The sequence below is a fragment of the Dreissena polymorpha genome, chromosome 14 (assembly GCF_020536995.1).
Source record: "Dreissena polymorpha isolate Duluth1 chromosome 14, UMN_Dpol_1.0, whole genome shotgun sequence".
In the NCBI taxonomy this organism is placed as follows: domain Eukaryota; kingdom Metazoa; phylum Mollusca; class Bivalvia; order Myida; family Dreissenidae; genus Dreissena; species Dreissena polymorpha.
The window spans coordinates 24,871,889-24,894,193 of record NC_068368.1 but is presented as its reverse complement, the minus strand read 5'-3'; the positions used below and the strand labels follow the sequence as shown (position 1 = coordinate 24,894,193).

At 35.8% G+C, this 22,305-nt stretch overlaps 2 protein-coding genes across 33 annotated transcripts in view; one reads left to right on the top strand and one right to left on the bottom strand.

Moving 5' to 3' along the window:
- Positions 1-22,305, top strand: part of LOC127858832 (transforming acidic coiled-coil-containing protein 3-like) — a 164,936-nt gene that overhangs the window by 47,817 nt on the left and 94,814 nt on the right. Inside the window, exons 14-19 of one of the 30 annotated variants that reach the window (XR_008039076.1) lie at positions 2,788-2,831; positions 6,711-6,778; positions 8,485-8,577; positions 9,310-9,416; positions 10,541-10,661; positions 11,432-12,261. The exons of 23 other annotated variants lie outside the window; for them this stretch is intronic. Coding sequence is in view for 5 of the 7 variants with exons in the window: in XM_052396138.1 (XP_052252098.1) it covers positions 2,788-2,831; positions 6,711-6,778; positions 8,485-8,577; positions 9,310-9,416; positions 10,541-10,661; positions 11,432-11,482 (484 nt within the window). In the remaining 2 variants the exon portion in view is untranslated. Of the gene's footprint in view, positions 1-2,787; positions 2,832-6,710; positions 6,779-8,484; positions 8,578-9,309; positions 9,417-10,540; positions 10,662-11,431; positions 12,471-22,305 lie in introns of all 30 variants that reach the window. 6 more of the 30 variants (XR_008039077.1, XM_052396138.1, XM_052396139.1 and 3 more) reach the window with 6 other exon arrangements.
- The window catches only part of LOC127858831 (neurogenic locus Notch protein-like), a 43,523-nt gene continuing 41,546 nt past the window's right edge, over positions 20,329-22,305 (bottom strand). For all 3 annotated transcript variants that reach the window (XM_052396123.1, XM_052396125.1, XM_052396124.1), the window contains 3 exons: positions 21,815-21,943; positions 20,804-20,890; positions 20,329-20,516 (listed from right to left, as the gene is read on the bottom strand). In XM_052396123.1, the coding sequence (XP_052252083.1) occupies positions 20,425-20,516; positions 20,804-20,890; positions 21,815-21,943 (308 nt within the window). In that variant the 3' untranslated portion in view covers positions 20,329-20,424. The remainder of the gene's footprint in view (positions 20,517-20,803; positions 20,891-21,814; positions 21,944-22,305) is intronic.

Genomic DNA, 22,305 nt, shown 5'->3' with positions numbered 1-22,305 from the left:
TCGTACTGTCTGTCTGACTGTCCGTCACACTTTGCGTTTAGTTTTCGAAAAATGCTCATATGTCACTTCAAATGTAACCTTCATATTTGGTATGCATGTGTATATGGACAAGGCACACCATACACAAATTTTGACCCCTTTCCTTGACCTTGAACTTAGCGTCAGCGTTTAGGTTTCCACTTCTGCGTTTTGGTTTCGAAAAATGCTCATAACTTCGTTCAAAGCGTTTTTCGGGGGCATATGTCATCCTATGGAGACAGCTCTTGTTTTTAAATAAAATGGTTGTTTTTTATGCTCCCCATATATATAGAGAATAACAGGTTACTGTCCCATCGTTTTGTAATATATCAGACAAGGCTTAGAATAATATAACAGCGAGGCTTGCCGAGCCGTTATTTTATTCGTGCCGAGCCTGATATATTACAAAATGATGGGACAGTAACCTGTTTTTCTGTTTATCATACCACATGTTTTTTTAAATCTGCAAAACAATCCATTTTTTATATTTAAAATGTACGGATCCCCGCTGATTTTGCTGATCCGGCTTTTACACGTTGACATAAATGTAGCAACAGCGTTCGAAAAGACGACACAAATATTCGCTTATTTTAAACATCGTATAGAGAAAAAAAGTTGTTTGCACAACAAATGAGAGGAGTACACCCGCTTTAATTATAAACGTATTGAATTGGAGATCAAGAATGGACTGCAGCGACAAATTTAATCGAAAAACACACTTCACCGAATAGTTTGGAGACGCCATTTTGGAGATGTGTATTGAAATTGACATTTTGATGATGGTGTCAATATTGACATAAGCGTGTTTAATCGTTTGTTAAAACGTTGAGGATTAGCATACAGTTATCATTTGCCTTGACTTTCTGTGCAACACTTGTGAGTGCAATGACTATATGGATATTTAAGAATTATTGTCCCATTGATGACGTGATTTAACTTTGTAGTGCGGGCTGTGGTTATTTAAAAAAAAATGTTTTTGTGATTTATGACTTTAAACTAGAATAAAATATATGAGTTCTTGGTATCAAATTGTTTGTTTTGTTGAACCTGATTAATGTTGATAGAAATTGTTGACTTTGTTGCAAATCCCACGTAACTCCAAACATTGACTGTTGACCATGATATAAAAAAATATATCAGGCAAAGTTATATCAGGCAGATATCAATGCGGTGGTATGATAAATATATATATAAAGTTGCCAGTTTGTCCTTCCGCACATCCGTATGATCACACTTTTGTTACAGTTTATCATAGCACCTTCAATACTTTACCGATCTCTTTCATATTTGGCATGTAGATACCTTGCATGGACCTCTACCTTTTGATGACGTTTGAGGTCACTGGGGTCGAGGTCACCAAGGCTAATAAAAAAGATTTTTCTGTCACACTTTTGTTACAGTTTCTCATAGCACCTTCAATACTTTACCAATCTCTTTCATATTTGACATGTAGGTACCTTGCATGGACCTCTACCTTTTGATGAGGTTTGAGGTCACTGGGGTCAAGGTCACCAAGGCTAATAATAGACTTTTGTTACAGTTTCTCATAGCACCTTCAATACTTTACCGATCTCTTTCATATTTGGCATGTAGATACCTTGCATGGACCTGTACCTTTTGATGATGTCTGAGGTCACTGGGGTTAAGGTCACCAAGGCTAATAATAGACTTTTGTTGCAGTTTCTCATAGCACCTTCAATACTTTACCGATCTCTTTCATATTTGGCATGTAGACACCTTGCATGGACCTCTACCCTTTGATGACATTTAAGGTCACTGGGGTCAAGGTCAACAAGGCTGATAATAGACTTTTGTAACAGTTTCTCATAGCACCTTCAATACTTTACCGATCTCTTTCATATTTGGCATGTAGGTACCTTGCATGGACCTCTACCTTTTGATGACGTTTGAGGTCACTGGGGTCAAGGTCACCAAGGCTAATAATAGACTTTTGTTGTTGTTTCTCATAGCACCTTCAATACTTTACCAATCTCTTTCATATTTGGCATGTAGATACCTTGCATGGACCTCTACCTTTTGATGATGTTTGAGGTCACTGGGGTCAAGGTCACCAAGGCTAATAATATATTTTTCTGTCACACTTTTGTTACAGTTTCTCATAGCACCTTCAATACTTGACCGATCTCTTTCATATTTGGCATGTAGGTACCTTGCATGGACCTCTACCTTTTGATGAGATTTGTAGTCACTGGAGTCAAGGTCACCAAGTCTAATAATAGATTTTCTGAAAGTCACACTTTGGTTACAGTTTCTCATAGCGCCTTCAATATTTGACCGATCTCTTATATATTTGGCATGTAGGTACCTTGCATGGACCTCTACCTTTTGATGAGGTTTGAGGTCACTGGGGTCAAGGTCAAGGTCACTGAGGCTAATATTAGATTTTCTCAAGGTCTCACTTTTTTCCACACAATTAACCCATATATCGACAAAGCATCATTGGGGAGCATTCATCAGTTTTACTGATATCCTTGTTTTACAAAGCCTGTGAATAAAAAATATTTTAACAGTCATAGTTTTTAACCATATTGTATAATGGGCCAGGTGTATGTAATTCATTAGTAAGCACATCAAAGGCTAACTTACATACAAAATTACAGCTATTTCTTGTGAACATTTAGTTAGATTGTGAAGTACTATTCAATTGATATTTGACGTGAATGACTGATAACTATACCATTTTGAGAGATATTTTTTACATGTCAAGTACAAAACCTCCCCTTCAATTATGCAAATGTTTCATTTCAGGTTAGTGGTGACAGAGTTTGAGAAGACAATTGCTCAGCTTCAAGGTAATTATGTCTTTACCTTGTCCCCTTTGAAGAAGTGTGGGCATATGGCTTTCACTCTTTTGAATTTGTCAGGTTTTTTTTTCGCACATATGAAATTGATGCAGGTTGGGGGGGGGGGGGGGGGGGGGGGGGGGGGGTAGTTGTCTCTAGTAAGGTTTGTGTACAGATATGCATGTAACATACTTGTCAAGCAATATGAAACTCCAATTTGAGGGTTGGATGTGACCATTCTATACAACTGTGATTTGATAGGCTAATTTGCTTGTTAATTGACATTTATGAAAAGGTGCATTTGCCATATTTATGGTGTCTGAAACTATGAAACTGTGTGTACTATGGTACTTTTAAAAAAAGGCATTAAATATTGTTTACTAACAAATCTATAATGTTCTTTTACAGCCTTAAATAATTATAATTGTAAGGTAAAAAAATGAAGAAAAAATTCCATCGTTGAGATTCAAACCCAGGTCCTCTTAAAGCAAAAGCCAACCTGCTACCATTGTGCCATGCAGCAGTTCAAGTTGATTGATGAAACATAATCGCTATTCTAATACTCGTTGATTGATGAAACATAATCGCATTCTAATACTCGTTGATTGATGAAACATAATCACTATTCTAAAACTCGTTGATTGATGAAACATAATCACTATTCTAATACTCGTTGATTGATGAAACATAATCGCATTCAAATACTCGTTGATGATGAAACATAATCACTTTTCTCATACACAACATATATTTTATTAGCTCACCTGAGCACAACGTGCTCACGGTGAGCTTTTGTGATCGTCTTTTGTCCGTCATCCGTCGTCAACATTTTGCCTTGTGAACACTCTAGAGGACACATTTATTGTCCAATCTTCATGAAACTTGGTCAAAACATTTGTCCCAATGATACCTTGACCGAGTTCAAAACTGGGTCAAAAACTAGGTCACTAGGTCAAAAAAAAAGAAAAACCTTGTGAACACTGTAGAAGTCACATTTGATGCCCAATCTTCATGTAACTTTGTCAAAATGTTTGTCTTAATGATATGCTTGTTGAGTTGAAAAATGGTTCCGGTTCGTTGAAAAATATGGCCGCCAGGGGGCGGGGCAGTATTCCTTATATGGCTATAGAGAAACCTTGTGAACACTCTAGAAGTCACAATTTTAGCCCAATCATCATGAAACTTGGTCAAAACATTGGTTTTATTGATATCTCCGACAAGTTCGAAAATGGTCCAGATCGGTGAAAAAACATGGCCGCCAGGGGGTGGGGCAGTTTTCTCTATATGTATATACTGAAAACATGTGAACACTCTAGAAGTCACATTTTTGGTCCAATCTTCATGAAATTTAGTCAGAACATTTGTTTTTTTTGATACGAGGTTGAGTTTGAAAATGGTTCAGATCAGTAAATAAACATGGCCGCCAGGGGGGGGGGGGGGTCATTTTCCTTATATTTATATAGTAAAAAAAGCTTGTGAACATCCTAGAAGTCACATTTTTGGTCTTATCTATTAAAAAAATTGTCTAAAGATCGATTTTATAGATATCTTTGATGAGTTCGAAAATGGTCATGATGGGTTGAAAAACATGGCCGCCAGGGGGTGGGGAAGTTTTCTCTATATGTATATTGTGAAAACATGTGAACAGTGTGTTAAAGAAAGATAACCTGTACGTACTTTCTAATACCGGTAGTTAACTCCCTTGTTACAACCTTGTTAACACTCTAGAGGCCACATTTATTGTCCAATCTTCATGAAATTTGGTCAGAAGATTGGTCTCAATGATATCTTGGATCATGAGTTTGAAAATGGTAACGTTTGCTTGAAAAACATGGCTGTCAATGGGCAGGGCATTCTATTTCGTCATATCACTGACGTCGTTTGCTGTGTTATCAGGCGTGAATTTGCTAAGCTAAACTTTCTGAAAAGAAAAAATTGCCATCGAAACCAGTGTCGGAGACGCTCGACACTTCCAAATGTCAGGAGTCGGCAAATCAGGACTCGACGAACGTTGAAATGTTAGCGATTCTAAAAAGTATGCAAGACTCTATAATAAAACAAAGTGAAAAAATGACCGACTTGGGAGCACGACTTGAAAAAGTCGAATCGCATAACTTTGACACGTATGATGATGGCTACGGTTATTACGAAGAGGGTGAGTGCTTCGAGTCGGATGATATAGAAGAAATCCAGCCTGTCGGGCATGGCTCAGAAACTCAAAACTCGCGAAAGTGACCGGCTGACGAAGCAAGCCACAGCAGATTTGAGTCAATGGCAAAAAAGTTTCAGTCAACGGAAACAGTTAATAAGGATATCGATCAGACATTAGCTGACAATATCAATGATCTTTTCCATAATGGAATCGATGACGATCGGTACGATGAATTGATCAAAGATGAGAAACTTGCTAGGCCAGGAAATTGTGAAGGCCTTTCAGTGGTTAAGACAAATAGGCTTATTTGGGATGCCATCTCACACAACACTAGGTTGACAGACAAAAAACTTCAAAACATCAAAATATTGGTGATTCAGGCAGCTACTATTTCAGCTTAAACAGTGAATGAAATGGCATGTCTAAAACAGGGGTCTTCAAAGATGAACCCCCTCGTTGACCAATGCAACAATGCCTAAGCCCTTTGGCGCACACCAACCGACAGATAAATCTCACAAGGAGAGATCTCCTCAGGCCAGAACTGCGTAGTGACTATGCTCATCTTTGCAATCACTCTTTGCCATTCACTTCCGAGCTGTTTGGTGACGAGGGCATTTTTCCATATATGGCTATATATGGCTATTGTAAAATCTTGATAACACTCTAGAGGCCACATTTATTGTCCTATCTTCATGAAACTTGGTCAGAAAATTCATCCAAATAATATCTTTGAAGCGTTAAAAAATGATGCTGGTTGGTTGAAAAACATGGCCGCCAGGGGGCGGGGCATTTGTCCTTATATGGCTTTAGTAAAACCTTGTTAACACTCTAGAGGCCATATTTATTTTCCGATCTTCATGAAACTTGGTTAGAAGATTTGTCCCAATGATATCTTGGATGTGTTCGAAAATAGTTTTGGTTGCTTTAAAAACATGGCCACCAGGGGGCGGGGCATTTTTCCTTATATGGCTATATATGGCTTTTGTTAAACCTTGTTAACACACTAGACGCCACATTTATTGTCCAATCTTCATGAAATTTGGTCAGAAGATTGGTCTCAATGATATCTTGGATGAGTTCCTTATATAGCTATAGTAAAACCCTGTTAACACTCTAGAAGCCATATTATTTATTGTACGATCATTATGAAACTTTGTCTGAAGATTTGTCCCAATGATATCTTGGGCAAGTTCGAAAATGGTTACAGTTGCTTGAAAAACATGGCCATCAGTGGGCGGGGCATTTTTCCTTTTATGGACTTATGAATCTTCATGAAACTTTGTCAGTGTATTTGTTTAAATTATATCTTGGATGTGTATGAAAATGGTTCTGGTCTGTTGAAAAACGTGGCTGCCAGGGTGTGACTAGTGACTAGTCATAAAAGTTGGTAAGAACATTTTGTTCTAATAACATCTTGGGCTGCACAGAACGGGTAAGTTCCTTTGAATCTCAGGTGAGCGACTTTGGGCCTTTTAGGCCCTCTTGTTTAAATAGACAGGGTAAAGTGTTATCACAAATTTCTATTAACTGGATAACTGTAATTAGAATTTGTGCTAACATTTTTCTCGTATTGATAAAACAGGTTGTTTGTGCAATATATCACATGTATTCACATACTTTTACTAATAAAATTTAAGCACCTGCTCATTATAGGTTTAAACATTAACCAATTTTTGTATGCTTACTTGCACTTTTTTGTAAGACAAGATTCAAAACTATGACAATTGTTCTTGCAGCTGACAAACTGAAGTCAAGCTCTGAATCACAAAACACATTTGGAGATGTTATAAAAGAACGTGATCAGGTGAAGACTACAGTTTATTAATTAAAGTTTCTTGCTCTACTGAATGTCATTTTGGTAACAAATAGTCATTCTTGTATAAATTATTTATATGAAGGAAACTGAAGATTGTTAAAACTTATTGAAAGAAAAACAAACAACAGTTTAATTAATGATCTGTCACATTTTGGAAAAATTAGTATCTAAACATGTAGATAGTTAGTACATTATTAATTGAACAGCCAAAAACTTACTATGAGATATTGGTACTTCCCATTATGAAGTTGATTGGGGTTTACAGGAATTACCATGAACGTCTGCCTGTCTCTTTTCCAGTCTGTTTGTCTGCCTGCCTGTCTCTTTCCCAGTCTGTCTGTCTCTTTTCTAGTCTGTCTGCTTGTCTGTCTCTTTTTTTCCAGTCTGTCTGTCTGCCTGCCTGTCTCTTTCCCAGTCTGTCTGTCTGCCTGTCTGACTCTTTTCCAGTCTGTCTGTCTGCCTGTCTGTCTCTTTTCCAGTCTGTCTGTCTGCCTGTCTGTCTCTTTTCCAGTCTGTCTGTCTGTCTCTTTTTATGCCCCCTTTCGAAGAAAAGGGGGTATATAGTTTTCGCACTATCCGTCAGTCTGTCTGTCAGTCTGTCAAACTTTTCGTGTCCACTCTCTAATTCAAATAGTTTTCATCCGATCTTTACCAAACTTGGTCAGAAGTTGTATCTTGACAATATCTAGGTCAAGTTCGAATATGGGTCATGCCGGGTCAAAAACTAGGTCACGGGGTCACTTAGTGCATTTCAATAACTTCTGTCTGTCTCTTTTCCAGTCTGTCTGTCTGCCTGTCAGTCTCTTTTTCAGTCTGTCTGTCTTTCAGTCTGTCTGTCTTTCTGTCATACTGGCTGTCTCTTTTCCAGTCTGTCTGTCTGTCTGTTTTTAGTCTGTCTCTTTCCCAGTGTTTCTGTTTGCCTGCCTGTCTCTTTCCCAGTCTGTCTGTTTGCCTGTCTGACTCTTTTACAGTCTGTCTGTCTTTCTGTCTGCCTGTCTGTCTCTTTTCCAGTCTGTCTGTGTTTCAGTCTGTCTGTCTCTTCAAGTCTGTCTGTCTGTTTGCCTGTCTGTCTCTTCCAGTCTGTCTGTCTGTTTGCCTGTCTGTCTCTTCCAGTCTGTCTGTCTTTCTTTCTGCCTGTCTGTCTCTTCCAGTCTGTCTGTCTGTTTGCCTGTCTGTCTCTTTTTCAGTCTTTCTGTCTGTCTATTAATCTGTCCGTATACACAAACTTGTCCACAGGCATTCTCTTAAACTTTCAAATATGTTATATTTAGTATAAAGCATTGCATAGCTTTGCATATTTGACCTCTGGGTAGTTGCATAAAATCATGACAACAGGGTCATAAAATTGCAAACTCCATATTCAAAACTGACCTCGGAAACCACGAGACCCTATCCTTAAATTTAATATGTTAAATTGCATTGTGTTTCACTACAAATTGAGATAAAAAAATGCCCATGTGGTCAAAATTGGTTACACGCAAAGGTTAATGTTTAATTGTCACAACTTTCCACACATTGCGCTGTGTTGCATGAGGGGTATTGTCATCACTACTGTGACAGGATCTAGTTTCAATTTGTTTCCAGTTCCTGTGTCTTCCTCAATAATCATTAGTATTCTCATTTACAAAATCTATTTGAATATGGCCTCTCAATTTCAGCTTTCTTATATTTTATTTGGTATATTTCCTTTACAGGCTTTGGAAGATCTTCAGTCAGTGGAGACAGCATTTTCTGACCTCCATCAGAGATATGAACGTACCAAGGGAGTAGTGGAAGGTTTTAAGAAGGTACAAAAGCAACAACTAGGAACTCATAAACTTATATAGAATAGATATCTTGCTAAAGATAAAAAGAAGAGAAAATCCACTTTTTAGATACAATTGATTTTTATGCTATGATTTTTTTACGAATGTGAAAAGTAAATTTATAGGATTGCAAACGAATAAATAAATAAGGCATTTGTTGGATGTGAGACAAAGTTTCAGGTCATCACTGAACAGGGAGGCAATTTGCATACATGTCTTAACCAGGTTTTGCATAGTAGTTGAAAATCCTGCTTATTAGCTTGGGATATGAAGGGGGGGGGGGGGGGGTGGCATCAAGCAGGTGGTGTCTGTATTCAGTTTTAATTGAGCCAGGATGAGTGTGAGTAAGTTAATCCACAGCTATGATATGATTATAATACAGTGAAACTGTCTCATTAATCCCAATAAACAAACAAGCCAATCTTTAATATGTACCTCTCTCTGGGCAAAACAGGGATTAATGCATGCGACAAAAGTGTTGTCCCATATTAGCCTGTGCAACCCTCACAGGCTTATAAGGGACAATACTTTCTGCTTATTGGGTTTTTGTTTAAAAGATTTCTCTTCTTATTGAAAATCCAGTTAAGGCGAAAAAATGTCATCCCAAATTAGCCTGTGTGTACTGCACAGGCTAATCTGGGATGACACTTAAGCACATACTTTAAGCCCCGATTTTCCAATAACAAGGCTAATACATTTCCTGTTTTTCAATAGAATGAGGAGATACTCAAGAAGTGTGTGCAGGACTACCAGGACAGACTGAAGGCGGCAGATGAGAAGATGGCCTCTGTCATTCAGCAGGCAGAGGATAAGCTGGCACGGTATATAGTGGGATTTATTGTAATACAGTGAGCCGAGGAAAAAATTATCACGGTATATAGTGGGATTTATTGTAATACAGCAAGCCAAGGAAATAATTATCACGGTATATAGTGGGATTTATTGTAATACAGCAAGCTGAGGAAAAAATTATCACGGTATATAGTGGGATTTATTGTAATACAGTAGGTCGGGGATAAATTGGAACAGTATATAGTGGGATTCATTGTAATACAGCAGGCTAAGGATAAACGGGCATGGTATATAGTGATATTTTTTGTAATACAGCAGGCCGAGGTTAAACTAGCAGGGTATATAGTTGGATTTATTATAATACAGCAAGCTGAGGATAAACTGGCGTGGAACGAAGTGGAATTTATTGTAATACAGGAGGCGGATGATAAACTGGCACTTTATATAGTGTGATTTATTGTAATACAGCAGGGGGATGATAAACTGGCACTGTATATAGTGTGATTTATTGTAATACAGCAGGGGGATGATAAACTAGCAGGGTATATTGTTGGATTTCTTATAATACAGCAAGCTGAGGATAAACTGGTACGGTATGTAGGGGGATTATTTATAGAGGCTTGTCAGTTAAAGGAGTCGATTGTGGAAATATATTGATGCATTTATTATTCTTAATTTAGTTTGTCAAAAGATATATACTACAAAATTCAGTTGTCAGTTACTGGCACATCTAAATATAAGTACACAATCACATTCAATCACTTTACTGCTAAGATAAGCAATGCTTGCTAAGGAAATTTTTGTGTAGATTAAATGAATGCTGAAATGTATTTGAAAGAATGTTAAACACAGCAAACAAAGTAACAAATCATACGAGTTGCGCTTTGGGAAAACAAGGCTTGATGTATGTACATAAAGTATCATCACAGATTAGCCTGTGCTCTCAACACAGGCCAGCCTGTACTCTCAACACAGGCTAATCAGTGACAGCACTTTCTGCTTTTGTGGTATTTTTCGTTTAAAGGAAATCTCTTCTTAGCTCAAATTCAATTTAGATGAAAAGGGTCATCTCTGATAAGCCTGTGCAGACTGCACAACCCTGTTTTTGCAGAGCAACTCATATATATTCATTTGAATTTTTAATCTGTGACAGGGCTAGTGATGAGATGGAGAAATTGCGTAAATCTACGAGTACAGAAGTGGCTCGACTGGAGGCAGCCACTAAGAAAGCAGATCTGAAAATACAAGGCCTTCAGAGGAGCTTGGAACAAAAGGTACTGGTGAATAGATTAAATTAAAAAAGTATATGGTTAGTCATGCTATGGGAAAACTGGGCTTTATGCATTTGCATGAAGTGCAAATGCTTCTAAAATAGTATAGGAAATTAATATTTAAGTAAATGTCATGAAAAAAACGAAAGTTGTTTGTATTTCCGGATGTTGCTATATGTTGAAATTTCATTTCAAAATAACATAACTCGATTCTTCAGTCAAATAAAAAAGTAGCCAATGAAAACATTAAAAAGATACATTTCACATGTATCTGTATAAGAAAGAAATATAAGTAATTGTAGAAAACAAGATGTAGAATATGATAAATGCTTTTTTAGATGTTTTAAGTGCTAAAGTATAACACTATAATAATTTCAGTTAGGAATACAAAGATGCAAATTTCCCTTTAAAAAGGCCACCAATTTACAATGCAATAGAAATCTTTTGTATATTTTATGTTCATGTTTTATTATCAATTTCATGGGATTTATCTGTGTTTAACCCTTTCCCACTCAGAAGCAAAGTGAAAACTGCTTTTGCAACCAGCATAAAACCAGAACAGTGTGCGAGCAACTAGCAGTCTGTTCAGGTTTTATGCTGTTTGTTGCTCATCAGTATATAAGGGTTGGAAATGAAGCCTTTAACACTTGAATATAGTAAGTAATGTATTAAATTAAATAACTACACTAATGTGACTACAAATGCGTCAAAATATGTATCTTAGTCGTAAAGGGTTAACACGTAGCAATAACTGGTGGTCCATTTCATTTCAGATTCAAGAAAATAGTGAGCTCACCGCCATATGTGATGAACTTATAGCCAAGGTTGGTGATTAAGATGAGTGATAGAGCAGTTCAATAGACAGCTTGTGTGGCTGGGAAAACTGACAACGTGAAAACTATGACAACAAAGTAACTGTGAGAAAGTTGTGTTATTGGCCATCGTGTGAAGTTTTTTTACTTTAGGGTTTGTTTTCTTGGCTTTAGACTCAGTGTTGTGCAGTTTAAAAAATTCAAGATTGAGCAACAAATGTTTGGCTGTTTACTCTCCTGAAGCCAATGTCTTTAAATATATCTCAATTTCCGTAGTTGTTAATGGTGAAAATAGTAGCCAATGAAAAAGAATTGCTGGGTTGGAGATTAATTTTCATTGGCTAGATTTTAAAGTGAAATCGTTGTAGATTTTTTTGTATTCATTGGTCTGTCAAATTAAGTGTTATTGACCTCAAATCATGAATTCATTTTTCAATTGCTTGTGTACTTATTTAAAAAAAAAATCATATCAGTTGAACTTATTTTTACTCTGAATATTGTTTCGTTTATCATGTATGTTGGTACTAGTAGGAATATACAATTTACATTTATTATAAAAATTGTTTATTACAAGTTAAGGAAAAACAAAAGTATTAAAAGATTCTGTCTAAAATTGATGGTGAACTTGATAAACCCTGCATGTAATTAATAAAATATTAAAACATGTTCTTTTAATTTTTACTTTAAATATTGATAAAATGTATTCATATTGATTGATTTACCGGTATTTTATATTCACAAAAAAATTGGTCATACAAATATTAAACCATGTTCTGTGATGTAGTCTGTAGGTATAACCATTTGTCAAGCTAGGATTATTTTATCAGAATAAAATATCCACAGTTGTAAAATAGACATTTGCTTCAGCAATATTTTCACTGTTTGATAATTGTTTTCAAGAAATATGTAACCATATTTTTAGCTCATTTTGAACAAACGATTTTGTGGAAAAAAAGCTTTATTGATTAACGTAAACCTTTCAGTTATTATGTTATGAAGCGTTTTTTAACACTGAAGAGCCTAAAATTCAGTAAACTGCTTACAGTCTTGTGTGTTATCAGTCGTTCTTGCAAATATAACTACAACATGCTATAAATTGTGTTCAATTTAATTATCAGCTCATTCTTTTGGTGCGTTAGTTGATCATATCAATATTTATTTAAATTATGTAAGAAATTATTTAAGTTATTGTGTTTATATTCTTACATTTATATCATGCTTGCAGATTTTGCCTTGTGCTCATATTGTGCTAAGTTCAAGTACAATTAAGTCACCCCTTTGTGTGTAAAAATGTGTCCCGATTTGTCTCGACATTGTTATGAACTGTGTTTTGCATAAATCAGCTTGATTAAGGATATAGTGTATGTCACTTTTTTCCTGAGCCTAATTATAACACTGCTTTTTAAAGCATGAATGTCTATGGGGCGTTTAAAGCCACACACCTTGAAATGAAGTACCTATTAATCAAGACATATAGATGCAATTTGAAAGTGTGCAAAATTGTTCTAAATCTATAGCCTTGTAAGCAAGTAATTTATTTATTTTTTTAATTTTAAAATCGAAAGTAGGATTTCTATATGTATTCGTCCATTTCGACAAACGTGATTATTTTTAAGTTAAAAAGCGCAAAAAAGACAAGTTTCTACCTTTTAACCACCAGATATATTTTAATTGACGTAGATAAAATTAAATCTATAGCATAGTTAGCAAGTAATTTATTATTTTTCAAACAGTACGTTTTTAAAACCGAAAGTAGGATTTCTAGACGTATACGTCCATTTTCAACAAACGCGATTATTTTTAAGTTTTAAAGCACAAAAGAGACGTATTTCTACCTTGTTACCACCAGATATATTCTAATTGGCATAGATAAAATATGTTTCTTATTTATACTTAAATTTTCTGGCTTTAAAAGAAATAGAATCTTACAAGTACTTTGATTTCACATTCAATTTGTCTAATGAAGTATTATAATTTGTAAATATGTGTAAATCTTTTTACAGTCTTATAACCAACAATAGATACAAATAAAAGATACCAATTAAAAAAAAACACTCAAATCACAATGTTATGTAACACATGAACAAAATTTAAAAAAAAACTACAGGAAATAAAATGGGAAGGATGTGAATGTTTTCAGAAGTTGTCTCCATACATAAACAACTTTGTGACGATTGTGTTTATTGGTAGAATGTTTACGTAAAAAAAAATAATTTAATGTAGCCAATGATACAGTTTCATATGTTTCTCATTTTTGTACAATAAGTTTTATTATTATGTAAAAGCAGTTGAGTGTTTTTGTTATTTGCCAAGAAGTAATCTCATTATTTTTGCTGTTTCCATGTGTTTGGTTTACTCTAAAACCGGTATTCATTAATATATTAATGCAAGACTAAATTTGCACAGTCTAAACTGCATGGAGTAGAAACTATCATTGCAAAATGTAAACAGGTGTGTAAACATTTGTATATAAGTATAAGACATTAAAGATATTCACATGAATTGTTTATATTTTGCACTCAAAATCCAATTACATAATTGTTTCATCGCTATTGTTATTATATTGTTAAGCTAGTACAACAGTTTGTATTCATAGTATTAAAAGTATAAATAAATGAGCTCATAATATTACAGGTGAAGGTATTTAATACATTTGTGTATCTCTGCCAAGCACTTGTTAATTATGTTCTTTGAAACTTGTTACCTTCTTGGACAATTTATCACATATGTGAATCATTGTATTTATGCATTCAGACACAACGTAGGTCAATATACAGGCAGTTAGATCTTCACATTTCCAGTTACAGCGTTATATCTTTGTATGCTTGATGCTTTGTTTGTGATAACGTGTTACTCTTATTGTTACTGTAATATGTGTCCAGATTTTACGCCTGTTTCAATATTGCTACCTTTATTGTATATAGTTTGTATGCTGATTGTTTCATCTTGTAAAATGCTTTTTCTGTATGGGTACATGTTTATGCATTCAGGGTTTTATTTAGGAATTTCCTTTACTGATAATATTACTTCAAATAAATGTGTATCCTTTAGACCAATGTTCATAAAAATCTCTAAAAAGTCCTTTTTATGCCCCTGAAGGAGGGCATATAGTGATCAGACTGTCTGTCCTTCCGTCACACTTTGCATTTAGGTTTCGCATTTAGGTTTCGAAAAATGCTCATAACTTCTATGTCCCTTCACGTAGCAACTTGATATTTGGCATGCATGTGTATCTCATGGAGCTGCATATTTCATCCTTCAAGGTCAAAGGTAAAAAAAAATAATGTATCAAAGCGTCGCAGTAGGGGGCATTGTGTTTCTGACAAACACATATCTTGTTTATTTTTGGGGGTTATGCATTCAAGTGTAAAAATGTTTTAACTAAAACTATAATATTTTTGTTAGAAATTGCTTAATCAAATTATATATATAAAACAGTGCTTTTTCCTTCAACTTTGCATTCCGCAGATCTTTTCAGTTTGTTGTGTTTGTCTTTCCTTAGAAAATAATTATCAGGTCCAAATTCATGTATTTTAAGTGAAAAAATGGTATTTATAATTATATGTCTGCTGTTAATTATATTAACTTTTAATGTGGTTTTTTAAACTATAAACTACCATTTGCTATAGTAACAATTATATGAAAACCAACTTAGTTTTCATATGTTTTGGGGCAATTATGTTTGAGACACAATAAAGAGCTCAGTTTATATTTTGCAGCTGTTTTGATTGCATGTGTTAGTTTTGTGTTGAACAGCTTAATCAGCTGCTAAATGGTTGATGCGGACAGTTGTTTGTTAGAATTCGTACAATAGTTACGTAAATCCGTAATTGATATGATAAATAGTGAGTTGTAAACGTGCTGCATTTGCAAAAAAGCACTGATTATGTAACTGCTGTTATAGGAACACCATAACTGTATCTATGACTTAAATAAAACAATAAATACATTGTAATGACTCGTTTGATTCCCTTTCCGCATTAAGTTGTACTTTTTTTCCAAACGGAACACACATTTCGGCCTTGTTTGAATACCGGTAATTAATTTTGAGTTATACAAATGTGTCTCGTTCTGAGAAATTGGGCATAATGCATCTGCGTAAAGTGTCGTCCCAGATTAGCCTGTGCAGTCCGCATAGGCTAATCAGGGTCGACACTTTCCCTCTCAATTGGATTTTTGCTAAGAAGAGACTTCATTTAAACGAAAAATGTCATAAAAGCGGAAAGTGTCGTCCCTGATTAGCCTGTGCGGACTGGGACGACATGTTACGCACATGCATTATGCCCAGTTTTCACATAACAAGGCTCAAATATATGAGCGGACCGCACAGGCTATTCTGGAACGATGCTTATTGTAAACGCATTAAGTCTGGTTTTACCAAAGAACGGCCCATATTATTTTATAAATGTATGAACAGCATCCAACGCGGGTGCTAATTTAATCCAACTGCATGAAACGAGTTACATATGCTGTAGACTGTTGTTCCAGATTCAATTTTTAGCAAACCACGATGCAACAACTGTGGCTCGACTGGTCATTGTCGGCTCGGGTCGTACTTAAATGTATCCCGGGTACTCTTAAGTATTCTTTAATGTACCAGAGTTTTTGCCCGCCAAAAAACAATGTTTCAGTGATAATATGGGCATCTAATAGTTTAAAGGTGTCTATCACAACCTTTTTTTTTTTGGTGTTTTCACTTCATATACACTTATATTTGTTAATGCAGCATCAAAATACTAAAAAAATATCCCGGAAAGAGAAAAATAATGCATTTGAATATCAACCGTACTTTCGTTTGACAACTGATCAGGCATGTACGATGTGAGCCTAAATTTAGTTTTAGTGCAGATTCGTTCTTACGACACAAAGACACAATTTTGTTTTACGGATCATTTCGGCTTAGAGGACTGGATGAGTCATGTAAAATATCGAATATAAAATATAAACAACTGATATCAAGACAAGTTGCAGATAATTGGTCAGTAACAACATTTTAACTAACTCTTATAACCTGTTAATTCCTTTCAGCTCAATTCAACAGTGAACAATGCCCATAATATCACTTTAAACGCGCTACGGAATACAAAAAAAATCTCTTTCAAAAATAACTGCCTCAAAATGCTTTTTTGAGTAGGAGTTTCGATAATATAGAAGCCATTTTACAGAATATTGACATAAATATGGACATAATTAATTTAAAAAATAGCCGACAACGACTAATTTAGCGTTAGAATTCCCGGGAACGTTTCAGTACATTTACCGTACCCAGGGTACATTTAAGTTACGTATGAGTACCCGGGGTACATTAAAGTTGTACCCGAGCCGACAATGACCAATCGAGCCACGTCGAGCACAGCTGTGCATGTTATAATGATTCCTTTTTTAGCAAAACGCGATGCAACAACTGTGCCTGTTATAATGTAAAAAAAGACAAACAGAGGTCATTCAATCCTTCAAAGTGTGAAGTCCTGCATATCTCGAATGAGCGGCACCCAAAATATTCAGGGTACGTAGATGTAGTTCATGGAAAGAAGCGTGAACCAGTAAAGAAAGACAGATGGCCATGGAGACACAATCTCGGACAACATGTCTTGGAAACCTCTTGTAGCTGCAGTCGCCCTGAAGGCAAGCAACAGCCTAGGCTTCCTGAGGCGCAACCTACCCTGCCTCCCACCTTGTCTAAAAGCCCGGACGTTCACCAACTTCGTTACCTTATCGGGTTTCGCTGCAACTGCAAGGGGGCCCTCACAAACAAACATACATGACGCTACGTGAAAGGCGAATACAGGACTACAAACAACAGCTCACGGATGATAGCAGACATCGGATAGCAGCCCCTAGATAGACTCCAAACAGCCAAGGTCACTATGATGTGCCGAATCATTAACAACTTGATTGATATTCAATCTGACCCCTACCTCCGCCCTCCTACATAATCATAAAAGGCAACAGTATCAGGTACATCATTTCACTCAATCTCTTGCACGACGGTACTTACATTACATTCACCTCTGTGATGGGCTCAGAACGGACTATTTTTATGAGAGCGTCTCATTCATGTCATGACCCCCAACCTCCGCGCAATATTTGACGAGAACCAGCATAGCAGAATCAAATCTAATGTATGTTAGTGCAAGTAACGACAACTCTGCGTGGGGATTGGTTGCAGAGGTGTATGTGAGAGCTAGGAACAACAACTCTGTGTGAAGATTGCATTCTACTCTGAAGAACAGACTACCTCAGACACTCCTACTTCCCGTCAACAACAAGACAGTGAAATCAGCTGTCAAACCGCTGTGACGGATCCCAGTCTTTGACGAATTCAAGGAAGAGATGGCACTAAACAAAGGTCACCAATGACTTTATAAATAGTTTTAAATATCCGTTTAGCTGCACCACACCGCGACTCTTGAAATGTTTTCTTTTACGTCAATGTCCCAGAGAGACTCGTGGGCAATGCATGAATAAGACGAAGAAGAAAGAACGGAGTTCAATCATTGCTTCAATTTCATACGTTATCAAAATTGTAACCTTTACAGAGATGTGTTTACAGTTTGGCAAAATAACAACGCAAAATGTCATGGGTTCTTATAACTTCTTACATATATACATTCATTATACATATTATTGAAACAAACGAAAGAACCACATTGACTATGAAAAACGATGAGAGTCGATTCGTGTACGGATTATCCTTAATCAAGATCGGTCAGATAAAATGATTGAAACGCTTTTCATATGAGCATTTCGTTAAAACAAAATGCGAACTGTAAACAGTGAAAGCATGAATTTTGCAATTGAAAAAGTGCGTTTTGCTTCCAGTGGACCCAGATCTAGAGAAGGTCATTTAAAAATAACGGTTTTTCTTGCAATTTTATTTCAGGATTATCTTACGAATCGTATTGATGTTAGTTCATACATTGAATTATTATTTCAATGTAAGTAAATATGTGAACATGTCCCTTTTATGTGTGCAGCTTATTTACCAATAATCCATGCAGAGTTGTCGTTCCTTGCTCCCAGTGAATGTAATGTAACCGTCGTGCATGCTTATTTCAATCGTGTGCTTATTTACAAGAACTCGTCGCTGTTAATGGATTTTCCGATCAGTCAAAGAACATTTGCCTGTTTAATGTTTTACGATATTAATGCAGAAACATAATTTAAGCTGATGTTTCTACTGTACATATAATTCTACAACCATCAAGACACCGAATTAAGTTGTACTAACTAAATAGATCGTCTCGAAATACACATTGTCGTCACAATTAGACGTGGTCGTATTCGCTCATGTTGTGCAAATGGTTATTGAATTTCCTTAAGTTTTTAGTGCGTGTTTGAGCATTTCGATTATAAATTGTGCTTAATCGCAAATACAATTCGTTTTTAATTACGTATTACCATAAAATTATTGCTCTGCGCTATGTTCGAAGTTTGGGCGAAATCTTGCGTTTAATGTAAGATGATGTATGCAGAAAATAGAAAAAAGAAACGCATATACAACAAGACTATTGCCAAGCAATATATGTCCTCTACCGGCTCCACCATTGTCAGATTTTTAAAAATATATTTGTTGCCATAGCAACCGGAATTTTTGACGTAGGAACAAAAAGAAATGACATGCATATTCTCCATATTGCCATCTGTTCATATTTCAAGTATCACGAAAAAAATTGAAGAACTTTTAAATTTATCGCAGGATCCAGAATAGTGTGATAGACTGACGGACACACAGAGCGCAAACCATTTAGTGTAAGTCCCCTCCGGTGAAACCGGTAGGGGACAATAAGCTTGATTTTCGAAGTGTTTAACTCAATTAAACGTTAAGATACTATGTTTAAAACTTGATTAAATAACTTATTTTCGTTTTATTATTATTTATTGGTCAATATATATCGAATTTGGAGTTCTTTAAATTATTAATTAAATTTTAGCTTCATCAAACTTGTTTAAAAGGCATGCATCAAGCAACAAAGTATTGTCAATTGCCCAATTGCGGTTTAGCGGATTTGATTTTTTCTTTTCTAACTTTATTTTTTGAATATGAATGCAATTTACATAAAAGCTTTATTTCATTATGTTAGGTTAGATTGCTTTATGATTTGTTCACGACAAGTACATTTTACAAATATTTACTTTCGTTACATATACAACTGCATCTTTTTTGTCAACGTACATTGCACTTACTGACAGTTCCTGATACTGCATATACTAATTATCGTCTACTAGTATTATATATTATAAAAGCGGTTTAATACATACTATTTTATAGAGCAAAATTAAAATCTGTAATATCTGTTATTTCATATAAGCTGCTGAAAATTGTTGTATTTTTTTTTATTTTTGGATTAATGGCGATGATAAAATTAAATAAATACATTTTCATTATGTATTTATTCTAGAATGTGTGTAAATGCTTCGGTAACCAACAACTACTGATTGTCTAGTCATTCATTTATCCGATATATCAACATGTTTTTATATGAGAATACAGGGTTTTAGGCATCTATACATGTATACATATTATCAAATCAACTTATTTTAATGAAACGTGGCATTTACCCAATATAGCACTTGTGACACACCCTTTTAAATTGTCAGTTTACAATCTCCATTTTTCAATGACGTCATAAAACGCATTAATTTATAAATTGAATTAAATGCCATGGGTATTATCTTAATGTAATTGGGTTGCGTTGAATAAATTTTCACAATGCATTTCTACAACATCGGCGTTGGGCTAAGATGTGATTTTTAATTATAATCAAACCGTTTTATATTGCTAAATAAAATACAGCGTTCACCAACGACCAGACAGTACACAGTCCGGAAAATGATATGACACCAAAACAAACGCATTTGAACAGAAAAGCACATTCTGACTTTATCAAACAAAAAAATCTGAACAAGGACAATGTCACAATGGATGTCTGCTGGAGGCATACTCCGGGTGTCTATCCAAGCATGGAAGCACTTCCGGAACTCAGCACGTGGCCACCAGGTCCCGGATGTCCAAGTCGACTGCAGGTCGCACAACAGTCGAGCCCTGGTAACAGAATAAGATATTGTGAGAGACAAAATTCAACCATTATTCGTTTACCCATTATAAGTCCTAAAGATAACAATTACACACACACACACTATATTCTCTCTTATTCGCGAATATACTCCATTTGGGTATTTGTCAAAACACATAGTAGGTAAACATTAGTAGAACTTCGTCAATTCAAATCCACCAGGCTTAAATGCACACTTGTATACAGACTGATTATACACAATGTGTGCGTTGTTTTCCCAGAACGAGGCCCGTGTACATGTTAACAGCAGACTTACCTCTTATCTGACATTGAGTCCGCGCTGCCTCCTCGTTCGGTATGAAGAGTTGACAATTGGCAGGGCTCTTGTCACCATAGCGACACTCTGCAACGCGAAAACATGTGAGGCTCACTCGGGGAAAAATCGGTTTTATGAGTGTCGTCCGCAGGCTAATAAATAAAGGGAGATACTTGCCGTTATTGAGATTTTTATTTTTTATTCAAAGGAAGTCTCTTCTAAACTTAAGTCCATTACATACAGAAAGTGTTGTCCCCGATAAGCTTGTGCGAACTGCATTTGCTGATCTTCGACGACAGTTTACCCACATGCATTTATTCGCGTGTTCACAGACCAAGGTTCTAAAGTTTACGCTATTTCTGATAAACTATTCTCTATCGGATTCATGGCCCAGTTGAAACCTGTACAACATTTCTGGGAAGAGATTTTTTTCCACATTTCAATGTCACTTAGCCAGCTAATAATTATCGGCCCTTCGATTGTTAACATAATTTACACTTTTTCCTATTATTGAGCCCAATACAATTGAGGATATTAGCGCGTTTAATCTATTCCAAAACATCAATAAAAAATCTTTTTAATTTGTAGCTTTTGACCGAATGGGACTTTCTTATTAGTTTTAAGTTTGTTTTGTGGTGATTACTTCGCAGAATTATGACCACAAAGCATTTCTTAGCTGATGAAATACCTGGAGTTTTGATTATATGTTTTTATAGTATGAATGAATATGCAAGGATTATGTACACAATACTTGTTCTGAAAATGGTTAATAAAATCAACATGGTCGCAAGATATATTGATTGTGGAGGAATTATTGATGATTCATTTTATGAAAAACGGTATTTTCATCAATAATATTATGCAACTATCAGAAAGTAAACAACTCGCAATGATATTGTGTTTACTTAACATGGAAGATGAGTGTTCAATAGGCGCCGTTAATCCGTCTTTTATTAGATTGTATGACCATAAAAAGGTGAACATTTATTTGCTTAGAGCACCTGCACTCACCTGCGTTGTTTGAGACTACATACTGTTGGCACGTCTCACAACAGGCGTCGCTCTGCTGAAAACAAAGGAACGCCGTCTCACTGGTGAGGCTTGAACAGAACGCGAAGTCCTTGTCGCCCCACTCGCAGCCTGAGAGAGTCAAGTGTTGTATAATGCATGTTGAGTGAAATCAAATATTAAATAAAAAAGTTTCGCGAGCTTAGTTTAATTTACACGAATTTATTTAAGCTCGATTGCATTGAAAGCCTAAGGCTTATTGAAACGGTCTCGAGTCCGTTTCCTGGGTAGAGCCAGTACTTGGTCTCTTTGAAGGAGATTTAAAGGACACTTTTACAGTGGGGATCGAACCCGTGACCTCCCGCGCACTAGGTGGACACAATATTCACTGCGCCACGGTGAAGCATCGTGTTTTCCATGGTACGCAACGAACTTAAACAAAGCTGGTATGCATAAAATAAGACGATGGATGCGCGATTGTCAAATTATACCAT